Here is a 12,774-nt window from a genome sequence, read left to right on the forward strand (position 1 = left end):
ACCGCCAGTCTAGGCAAAGTTAGGGTCGAAGTGGTGTGTTGGACTGAGGAGCACCATTGCCGGCTCCGTCGCCCTCAGCCACCCGACTCCCTTCCTCTGCCGACACAGGGTCGCAGCCCACGGCAAACAGGCTGCCCCATTCGGTCACTTTTTACGACCAGCAATGGGGTGCTGATGACACATTCTTGTTTATCTTCCCCGGGTCCCCACGGGGACCATAAGTACACAGGTGTCCCGACCTTGCCCATCACTACATGGAGGTCCCGACATTGCCTGTAAGGATACAGGTGTTGCGACATTGCCCATAAGTACACAGGTGTTGCGACATTCCCATAAGTACACAGGTGTTGCGACATTGCCCATGAGTACACAGGTGTCCCGACATTGCTCATAAGTACACAGGTGTCCCCAAATTGCCCATAAGTACACAGGTGTCCCGACATTGCCCATAAGTACACAGGTGTCCCCACATTGCCCATAAGTTCACAGGTGCCCCGACATTGCCCATAAGTACACAGGTTTTGCGACATTGCCCATAAGTACACAGGTGTCCCGACATTACCCATAAGTACACAGGTGTCCCGACATTGCCCATAAGTTCACAGGTGCCCCGACATTGCCCATAAGTACACAGGTGTCCCGACATTGCCCATAAGTACACATGTGTCCCGACATTGCCCATAAGTACACAGGTGTCCCGACATTGCCCATAAGTACACATGTGTCCCCACATTGCCCATCACTACATGGAGGTCCCGACATTCCCATAAGTACACAGGTTTTGCGACATTGCCCATAAGAACACAGGTTTCCCAACATTGCCCGTAATAACACAGGTGTCCCGACATTGCCCCTAATTACACAGGTGTCCCGACACTGCCTGTAAGTAAACAGGTGCTGTGACATTGCCCGTAATAACACAGGTGTCCCGACATTGCCCGTAATTACACAGATGTCTCGACATTGCCTGTAAGTAAACAGGTGCTGTGACATTGCCCATAATAACACATGTGTCCCGACATTGACCGTAATGACACAGGTATCTCGACATTGCCCGTAATTACACAGGTGTCCCCACATTGCCCGTAATTACACAGATGTCCCGACATTGCCTGTAAGTAAACAGGTGCTGTGACATTGCCCATAATAACACATGTGTCCCGACATCGCCCGTAATAACACAGGTATCTCAACATTGCCCGTAATTACACAGGTGTCCCCACATTGCCCGTAATAACACAGGTGTCTCAACATTGGCCGTACGTACACAGGTGTCCCAGCATGGTCAGAGGTACATGTGTCCAGAAATTGCCCTTACGTAACATATGTCCCGGCATTCATTGCCCGTAAGTACACAGGTGTCCCGACATTGACCGTAAGTACACAGGTGTCCCGAAATTCATTGCCCGTGCGTACACAGGTGTCCCGACATTGCCATAGGTACACATGTGTCCCGACATTGCCCTTATGTAACATATGTCCTGGCATTGTAGGTGCACAGGTGTCCTGACAATTATTACCCGTAAGTACACAGGTGTCCCGACATTGCCAGTAATGACACAGGTGTCCCCACATTGCCGTAGGTATACAGGTGTTTTGACATTGCCAGTAAGTACACAGGTGTTGCGACATTGCCCGTAATTAGACAGGTGAACACTCTCAATGTCAATATAAAAAATCCAAACTTTCAATGCTTTATTGAGTTCTTCCCAGATTTACAATAAACCACTTTATCAACCTTCATTCAACATACAAACACAAACACAAACACACACACATAGACATACATAAACACACACACACACACACACACACACACACACACACACACACACACACACACACACACACACACACACACACACACACACACACACACACACACACACACACACACACACACACAAAGACACACACACACAAAGAAAAACACACACACACTGCACCAAATGTTACTTAACGCGCCAGAGGGTCTGCTTCAGAGGGCGCTTCAGTCGACGTGATGTCAGGTTCACGTCCATGTTCACAGCTGTCCGTTGACCGTCTCAGCAGCGTGGAACAGAACCCGGTGGCACTTGTCAGAAACAGCATAGCAGCTAATTGAGAAAAACTTTTTTATTATCAGTAAACGGTAAAACATTCTATCATAAATAATAGTTAGTTAATGATGTAATTTTATCATAAATAATAGTTAGTTAATGATGTAATTTTATCATAAATAATAGTTAGTTAATGATGTATTTTATCAAAAATAATAGTAAATGATGTAATTTTTTCATAAATGATAGTTAGTTAATTATTTAATTTTATGAGAAATAATAGTTAGTTAATGATGTAAGTTTATTAGAAATAATAGTTAGTTAATGATTTAATATCAATTTTATTTTCAGTATCTTTAAAAAGGTAAATATAGATAATATTTATCTTAAGCACGTGTGTTCAGTGATGAAATTGGAATAAGGACTAACTACATATTAAATTGACACGTACATATGAAGACAGTAAAACAAGTACTAAAGTTACCTGAGAACATAAACACGACGATGTACTGTCCGCTTTTCTTGTATATAACTCCTATTAAAGAGAAAGCAGGTAACATTAAGTTTATCAACACATGTTCCACCCCACCCCGTGTCGATTCCTGTCCCCAGCAATCAGCGCTGCTTGTATGAGTGAGTGAGTTAAACTTGAACGTCGCATTAGCATTGTTTCAGCCATATAGCGACGCTGCTTGTATGAAGCGATCAGGGGTCAGCTTCTGTGACTTGCAGGTTTATTGCGTCTGTTCATAGGGCGTGGGGCGTAGGGTGTGGGGCGTGGGGCGTAGGGTGTGGGGCGTGGGGCGTAGGGTGTGGGGCGTGTGGTGTGGGGCGTGGGGCGTAGGGGGGGAGCGTGGAGCGTGGGGCGTTGCTCACGATATCAGTGACTCAATTGTCTGGTCAACATTCAAATGTTCACAAGCCACGGTCATTAATCCCATTTCAACTCACCTCTTAAAAACGGCTCTAAGCGCCGCAATTCGCTTTGCAGAGTTGCGTCCCTTGGGCACGCCATAAACCTATGATTGTGAGTTCGAATCCCGGTTTGTCCCGATTACGTTCCAGGTTTGTCAGCATCATACCCCTACTCATGGGTTCACCAAAACAGTGAACGTCTGAGACCTGCATCATTTCGGGCTTTCCTCCCATATCAAGCTGAAACGCTGCGATTTAACTGGAATATCTTAAGAAGCGGTGTTAACCCCAACTCACTCACTTTCAAATATGACTTTCCTTGACAAATGTATTCAGGGTTGTGCTGCATGCTGCAACTTACCTGCTATTGGGGGTCCGAGAAGAGTTCCTATTCCGCACGAGAATGACGTTATTCCCACCCCCGAAGCGAGGAACTTGTCATCAAGAGTTTCCAGGATTATCGGTATCAATACCACAAACTGGCCGCCTGTGTATAATCCCGTTAGAAATCCGTACATGATTCTCCCGCCTGTTGTAAGGCTGAAGAACGGTAGAAATAAGGTCAAAGTTGCGACAACACTTGGTAAGCAGTTATAGAATACACCACTGCCAACTGAGGTATCGTTGGCTGCAAATCCCACGAGAAAACGGGACAGGATACTTCCAATACCAGAAGAGGAAATGGCAAGGGAGGAGTCTTGTAGTGACGCTCCGTTCTCGTACAAGAAGTCAGGCAAGAAGAGATACAGTGTTGATATTGACATAGAGTAGCAAAAAATACTGCATAAAAGCATCGTAAATGACAGGCTTTTGAAAACGGTTATAAACTGCCTACAGTGTTTATAAAATGCCTGCATAGCTTGCCCGCAGGACAGTTGCGTTGTGGCAGGCTGTCTCTTCCGTTCTGTTTCAAATGGAGACGGTTCCAAGAGCATTGCAAAAACGCAGAGATTAAACATGACACCGCCGTTGAGAAGGAATGCTCCCTGGAGGCCATATTGGTTCAGCAGATATCGAATCAGGATTGGATGGATGAAAACACCAAGGCCAGAACCGCATGTGATGACACCGGAAACTAAACTGGATGTCTTCGGGAAATGATAGCCAATAGACACCATGCATCCACCTTGGGCGAATCCTGTCCCCAAACCTGAAACATTGAAAGAGAAAGTAAATCTAACACATGTGTACCGGTAACAATTTGTTCCTGTGTTTTATAAGGTGAACAATTCACTTGCCCCAAACTCCCTACAGTGAGACAATTATATGATACTGGGATCCTATTCGGCCGCAGAATTCAAAGAGGGAGACAGTCATATGAAACTGGGATCCTATTCGGTCCCAGAATTCACGGAGTGAGACAATCATGTGATACTGGGATCCTTCTTGATCCCAGAATGCACAGAGTGAGACATTCATATGACGCTTAGATACTATTCGGCCAAAGAATTCACTGAAGGATACACTCATATGATACTGGGATACTTATACGGTCCCAGAATTCACAGAGTGAGACAAGCATATCATACTGGGATCCTTTTACGGTCCAAGAATCCACAGAGTGAGACAATCATATCATGCTGGGATACTATGCGGTCCCAGAATTCACGGAGGGAGACAATCATATAATACTGGGATCCTATTCGACCCCTAAATCCCCACAGTGAGACAATCATATGGTACCGGGATCCTGTTCTGCCACAGAATTCACGGAGGGAGACATTCATATGCTACTGGAATCCTATTCAGCCACAAACTTCACACTGTGAAACAATCATATGACACTGGGATCCTATTCTGCCACAGAATTCACACAGTGTGACAATCATATGATACTGGGATCCTATTCAGTCCGAGAACTCACAGAGTTAGACAATCATATAATACTGGAATCCTATTCGACCCCTAAATCCCCACAGTGAGACAATCATATGATACCGGGATACTGTTCTGCCACAGAATTCACGGAGGGAGACAATCATATGATACTGGAATCCTATTCAGCCACAGACTTCACACAGTGAAACAATCATATGACACTGGGATCCTATTCGGCCCAAGAATTCACACAGTGAGACAATCATATGATACTGGGATCCTATTCAGTCCGAGAACTCACAGAGTTAGACAATCATATAATACTGGGATCCTATTTGACCCCTAAATCCCCACAGTGAGACAATCATATGATACTTGGATCCTGTTCTGCCACAGAAATCACGGAGGGAGACAATTATTTGAAACTGGGATCCTATTTGGCCCCAAAATCCCTACAGTGAGACAATCATATGATACTGGGATACTATTCGGCCACAGAATTCACGGAGAGAGACATTCATATGATACTGGGATCCTATTCGGCCACAGAACACAGTGAGACAACCATATGATACTTGGATCCTGTTCTGCCACAGAATTCACGGAGGGAGACAATTATATGGTACTGGGATCCTATTCGGCCTATAATTCAAAGAGGGAGACAGTCATATGAAACTGGGATCCTATTCGGTCCCAGAATTCACGGAGTGAGACAATCATGTGATACTGGGATCCTTCTTGATCCCAGAATGCACAGAGTGAGACATTCATATGACACTTGGATACTATTCGGCCCAAGAATTCACTGAAGGAGACACTCATATGATACTGGGATACTTATACGGTCCCAGAATTCACAGAGTGAGACAAGCATATCATACTGGGATCCTTTTACGGTCCCAGAATCCAAAGAGTGAGACAATCATATCATGCTGGGATACTATGCGGTCCCAGAATTCACGGAGGGAGACAATCATATGGTACTGGGATCCTATTCGGCCCCAGAATTCACAGAGGGAGACAAGCATATGATGCTGGGATAAATAAGAGGTATCTACTCTACATTGGGACCACATCAAATATCAATACACAGTAGGTTTATCTCCTGAGTAACAACCTCATTCTAATCATTCAGCTTCATATTGTGCTTTTCAACATTGAGACAAGCACGTGGTACTGGAAACCTACTCTGCCACAGAATTCCAAGTGAGACAATCATGTGATACTGGGATCCTATTCGGTCCCAGAGGCCCTACAGTGAGACAATCATATGATACTGGGATCCTATTCTGCCACAGAAGTCACAATGTGGGACAATCATGATGATACTGGGATCCTATTCGGCCCAAGAATTCACACAGTGAGACAATCATATGATACTGGGATCCTATTCAGTCCGAAAACTCACAGAGTTAGACAATCATATAATACTGGGTTCCTATTCGACCCATAAATCCCCACAGTGAGACAATCATATGGTACCGGGATCCTGTTCTGCCACAGAATTCACGGAGGGAGACATTCATATGATACTGGAATCCTATTCAGCCACAGACTTCACACTGTGAAACAATCATATGACACTGGGATCCTATTCTGCGAAAGAATTCACACAGTGAAACAATCATATGATACTGGGATCCTATTCAGTCCGAGAACTCACAGAGTTAGACAATCATATAATACTGGGATCCTATTCGACCCCTAAATCCCCACAGTGAGACAATCATATGATACTTGGATCCTGTTCTGCCAAAGAATTCACAGAGGGAGACAATTATATGAAACTGCGATCCTATTCGGCCCCAAAATCCCTACAGTGAGACAATCATATGATACTGGGATCCTATTCTGCCACAGAATACACGGAGAGAGACATTCATATGATACTGGGATCCTATTCGGCCACAGAACACAGTGAGACAACCATATGATACTTGGATCCTGTTCTGCCACAGAATTCACGGAGGAAGACAATCATATGATACTGGGATACTATTCGGCCCAAAATCCACACAGTGAGACAACCATATGATACTTGGATCCTGTTTTGCCACAGAATTCACGGAGGGAGACAATCATATCATACTGGGATACTATTCGGCCTATAATTCAAAAAGGGGGACAGTCATATGCAACTGGGATCCTATTCGGTCCCAGAATGCACAGAGTGAGACATTCATATGACACTTGGATACTATTCGGCCCAAGAATTCACTGAAGGAGACACTCATATGATACTGGGATACTTATACGGTCCCAGAATTCACAGAGTGAGACAAGCATATCATACTGGGATCCTTTAACGGTCCCAGAATCCACAGAGTGAGACAATCATATCATGCTGGGATACTATGCGGTCCCAGAATTCACGGAGGGAGACAATCATATGGTACTGGGATCCTATTCGGCCCCAGAATTCACAGAGGGAGACAAGCATATGATGCTGGGATAAATAAGAGGTATCTACTCTACATTGGGACCACATCAAATATCAATACACAGTAGGTTTATCTCCTGAGTAACAACCTCATTCTAATCATTCAGACCATCATATGATACCGGGATCCTATTCTGCCACAGAAGTCACAATGTGGGACAATCATATGATACTGGGATCCTATTCAGCCACAGACTTCACACTGTGAAACAATCATATGATACTGGGATCCTATTCAGCCACAGGCTTCACACAGTGAAACAATCATATGACACTGGGATCCTATTCGGCCCAAGAATTCACACAGTGAGACAATCGTATGATCCTGGGATCCTATTCAGTCCGAGAACTCACAGAGTTAGACAATAATATAATACTGGGATACTATTCGACCCATAAATCCCCACAGTGAGACAATCATATGATACCGGGATCCTGTTCTGCCACAGAATTCACGGAGGGAGACAATCATATGATACTGGGATCCTATTCGGCCACAGAATTCACAGAGAGAGACATTCATATGATACTGGGATCTTATTCAGCCACAGACTTCACACAGTGAAACAATCATATGACACTGGGATCCTTTCAGTCCGAGAACTCACAGAGTTAGACAATCATATAATACTGGGATCCTATTCGACCCCTAAATCCCCACAGTGAGACAATCATATGATACTTGGATCCTGTTCTGCCACAGAATTCACAGAGGGAGACAATTATATGAAACTGGGATCCTATTCGGCCCCAAAATCCCTACAGTGAGACAATCATATGATACTGGGATCCTATTCTGCCACAGAATTCACGGAGCGAGACATTCATATGATACTGGGATCCTATTCGGCCACAGAACACAGTGAGACAACCATATGATACTTGGATCCTGTTCTGCCACAGAATTCACGGAGGGAGACAATCATATGATACTGGGATACTATTCGGCCACAGAATTCACACAGTGAAACAATCATATGACACTGGGATCCTATTCGGCCCAAGAATTCACAGAGGGAGACAATGATATGATACTGGGATCCTGTTTTACCACAGAATTTACGGAGGGAGACAATCATATGATACTGGGATCCTGTTCTGTCACGGAATTCACAGAGTGAGACATTCATATGATACTTGGATCCTATTCGGCCACAGAATTCACAGAGTGAGACAATAATATAATACTGGGATCCTATTCGACCCCTTAATCCCCACACTGAGACAATCATATGATACTGGGATCCTGTTCTGCCACAGAATTCACGGCGGGAGACAATCATATTATACTGAGATCCTCTTCGGCCCAAAATTCACAGAGGGATACAAGCATATGATACTGGAATCCTTTTCTGCCACAGAATTCAAAGAGTGAGACATTCATATGATACTGCGATCCTGTTCAGCCACAGAATTCACGGAGGGAGACAATCATTGGATACTGGGATCCTATTCGGCTACAGAATTCACAGAGTGAGACATTCATATGATACTGCGATCCTGTTCAGTCCGAGAACTCACAGAGTTAGACAATCATATAATACTGGGATCCTATTCGACCCCTAAATCCCCACAGTGAGACAATCATATGATACCGGGATCCTGTTCTGCCACAGAATTCACGGAGGGAGACATTCATATGATACTGGAATCCTATTCAGCCACAGACTTCACACAGTGAAACAATCATATGATACTGGGATCCTATTCGGCCCAAGAATTCACACAGTGAGACAATCATATGATACTGGGATCCTATTCGGCCCCAGAATTCACAGAGTGAGACAATCATATGATACTGTGATCCTATTCTGCCACAGAACTCACCTAGTGAGACAATCATATGACGCTGGGATCCTTTTTGATCCAAGAACTCACATAGTGAGACAATCATATGATGCTGGGATCCTTTTTGGTCCCAGAACTCACATAGTGAGACAATCATATTGCGCTGGGATCCCATTCTGCCACAGAATCTACAGACAGAGACAATCTTATGATATTGGGATCCCATTCTGCCACAGACGTCACAGAGGGAGACAATCGTGTGATGAGAGAGAGTCTTGGAATCTGTGATTGAATACCCACTGGATTGACTGGAAGAATGTGAACTACACATGCGACATTGCCTAACTGGGTATTGGTTGTTTATGCATTTACTGACATCATTCACGTGATGTACACATTGACACATACCTGCAACAAGTGCGTATGAAATAAACAGCAGCTTGATGTCGTAGATGAAGAAGCTGGCGCCAAATCCTAGCAGCCCCAGCAGCCCTGACAGTATCACGCAGGTCCTACAGTCATAGGAGTTGATAACGAGGCTGGCTAGCGGACCTGGGGGATGAAAGTCAATCATGAGTTTCATAGATATGCATTGGTAGAGATGGACTGACTTAATGAAAGGGTATGTGTACTCTTTGTTGTATTTTAAATTTTCAAATTGTTCAAATCTGTGTTGGGCCTCTCACTTACACACTACTGAGGAAAGCTCGAAGAATTATCTTTAGTTTACTTAAGCACATTGTTCAATGAATTTTGTGTTTAACAAAGTAATTATGAATGTACGTAAGTTAATTGGTTGATTTAAATTCAAATTGAGAACTAAAATTTGGTTTGTTTTGTATATTGTTTAACGTCATGCTCAGCAATATTCAAGCTATATGACGGCCTGTAAATAATCGAGTCTGGACCAGACAATCCAGTCATTAAAATCATGCCAATCGATCCAGACAATTGGGATCTATGACATGTATCAACAAAGTCAGCGAGCCTGGCCACCCGATCCCGTTAGCCGCCTTGTATAACAAGCACAGGCGCCGTTACCGCCAGCATGTGTTGCTGAAGACCTGTTCTGATCTTCAAGGGTCACTAAATATGACTTGCACTTCAATAAGCATTGTTATACCTGTCAAAGAATACATGCAAGCAAACATTGATCCCAGCCAAGAAACGACCTCAATGTCATCAAATTGTTCCATCAGAGCCACGTGGTACACCCCAGCAACGTAGCTCAAGCTTGGTCCACACAGTTTGATCATAAAACCAGAAAATATTATAATCCAAGAGAGACCCATGCCGGCAATTCTTGAATGCTGTGAAAATAAAGTCATTGATTAATTTGTTTTGCGTCGACAGAAGACAAGGGTTAATGGTAGGGACAGGGGAGAGAGAGAGGGAGGAAGGGAGGGAGAGAGGGGAAGGTAGAGAGGGAGGGAGGGTCACACAGAGAGAGGGAGGGAGGTAAGGAGGGGGAGAGGAGAGAGAGAGAGAGAGAGAGAGAGAGAGAGAGAGAGAGAGAGAGAGAGAGACAGAGAGAGGGGTGGTGTTAAAGGGGGAGCCAATGTTTCCATTAAATCACACAATATAGATAATAAATTGCGAAAAGATTAAGGTTTGTGGCAAGCAGGGCGTATGTGGAGGGAGGTGGGGAGGTATTATAAACATGACATGTGTACATTTCAATTTAATTTAAACGATACAGCTGACTTCATCTTCGGCCAAGATGGCGAGGGACGTACCTTGTCTATATATATGGCGGTGTTTCACTATCCTGCTTCACGGGGCTGTGGCGGCAATATGCGATGACTGGCGAAAACACGACTGCAGGGTGATTTGTCTGGTATTCAGCCACCACGAAGATGAATTAGACGTAATATATATGTGAATGTGTACATATATATATTGTATATTATGGACTCTATGAAACACTAATGACCGTGTCCAAAAACTTCAGGTGAACGGAAGTTCCGGCCCGTGTACACAAACTTCACATAAGCGAAGGTTCCGACCCGTACACACAAACTTCTGGCGCGCAGCGGTTCTGGCTCGGACACACAAACTTCACATGAGCGGAGTTTTTTCGGCTCGTACACACAGACTTCAGGCAAGCGGAGGTTCCGGCTCGTACACACAAACTTCAGGCCAGCGGAGGTTCCGGCTCGTACACAAACAACCTTAAGTTGAGCGGAGCGACTGACGTACCTTGTCTATTGTTATATATGGGTCAGGTGTTTCAGAAAAATCACTAGCCTGTTTCACGGGTGTGTGGCAGCAATATACGGTGACTGACTAATACACGACTGCAGGATTGATTTGTCTGGTATTCAGCCGCCACGAAGATGGATTACACGTTAGATATATGTGAATGTGTAAATATATGTCTTGTATATCATGGACTCTATGCTGAAACACCAGTTAGCGTGTGGGTCAGTGCGTGAGGTGGTATCAGCAACACGTCAACCACACAGCGACAACACATTACACACACATTGAAACCATGAAACATCAATATTCATATCCCAGATTCAGAATTCAAACGTTTCTACACAAATACATGGCAATAAACTGGAGCGATCATAGCTATAAATAGATATGCTCGTCAGTTACCACGGAAGTGTTTACAAGCGTTCACAGTGAAATGAATTCTGTAAATAAATACCCCTGAATCTCCACACTTCCTAACATCATATTGTATCCGGTTCTGTGTCATCACAAATGCACTGTCACCTAATGAGGAGATTAACAACGCGATGCACAACAGCTGCAGCTCAGTGTATAATCGTGTCAGCTCTCGTGGCCTTCACCTTGCAGAATATTACACGCAGTATCACTGTGGGTGCATAACGACATATTTGATTGTGTCAGTGTAACGCATCTGCTCGGGTCGTAGAATAGACAGTGCAGGCGGTCGTGGTAGGGTCTTCATGCTGGTGTTTTGTACTAGAATTTATTGATGTCACTTATTAATTTTAGTCATTATTAATTCACCATGAACTATGGTTGCGTCCCCTGCATTAAAACTTCAGGTGAACGATGGTTGCGTCCCGTATAAACAAACTTCAGGTCAACGATGGTTGCGTCCCGTATAAACAAACTTCAGGTCAACGATGGTTGCGTCCCGTACACACAAACTTCAGGTGAACGATGGTTGCGTCCCGTATAAACAAACTTCAGGTTTTGGTTTGGTTTGGTTTGTTGTTTAACGCGGCACTCAGCAATATTCCAGTTATATGACGGCGGTCTGTAAATAATCGAGTCTGGACAAGACAATCCAGTGATTAATATCATGAGCATCGACCCACGCAATTGGGATCGATGACATGTATCAACCAAGTCAGCGAGCCTGACCACCCGATCCCGTTAGTCGCCTTTTACGACAAGCATGGGTTCCTGAAGGCCTATTCTACTCCGGAATCTTCACGGGATCAAACTCCAGGTGAACAATGGTTGCGGCCCGTAAAACACAAACTTCAGGTAGGCCGAGGTTGCGGCCCGTAAAACACAAACTTCAGGTGAACGATGATTGCGTCCCGTACACACAAACTTCAGGTAAGCCGAGGTTGCGGCCCGTACCCACAAACTTCAGGTGACCGATGATTGCGTCCCGTACACACAAACTTCAGGTGACCGATGGTTGCGGCCCGTACCCACAAACTTCAGGTGACCGATGATTGCGTCCCGTACACACAAACTTCAGGTGACCGATGGTTGCGGCCCGTACCCACAAACTTCAGGTAAGCAGAGGTTGCGGCCCGTACACATAACTTTCTGGGGAAC

General features: G+C 44.5%; 1 protein-coding gene across 5 annotated transcripts in view; it reads right to left on the reverse strand.

The window, feature by feature from the left end:
* Positions 1-1,681: 1,681 nt before the first annotated feature.
* LOC124128675 (monocarboxylate transporter 12-like) overlaps positions 1,682-12,774 on the reverse strand; it is a 25,118-nt gene continuing 14,025 nt past the window's right edge. For 2 of the 5 annotated variants that reach the window (XM_048388790.1, XM_048388794.1), the window contains exons 5-7: positions 3,316-3,862; positions 2,524-2,574; positions 1,682-2,096 (exon numbers count right to left, since the gene is read on the reverse strand). In XM_048388790.1, the coding sequence (XP_048244747.1) occupies positions 1,957-2,096; positions 2,524-2,574; positions 3,316-3,862 (738 nt within the window). In that variant the 3' untranslated portion in view covers positions 1,682-1,956. Of the gene's footprint in view, positions 2,097-2,523; positions 2,575-3,315; positions 4,105-9,408; positions 9,553-10,123; positions 10,311-10,736; positions 11,873-12,774 lie in introns of those variants that run through there. The other 3 variants (XM_048388793.1, XM_048388789.1, XM_048388792.1) reach the window with 3 other exon arrangements.

Source organism: Haliotis rufescens, unplaced genomic scaffold, assembly GCF_023055435.1.
Source record: "Haliotis rufescens isolate VD_foot unplaced genomic scaffold, xgHalRufe1.0.p SCAF_79, whole genome shotgun sequence".
Lineage (NCBI taxonomy): Eukaryota > Metazoa > Mollusca > Gastropoda > Lepetellida > Haliotidae > Haliotis > Haliotis rufescens.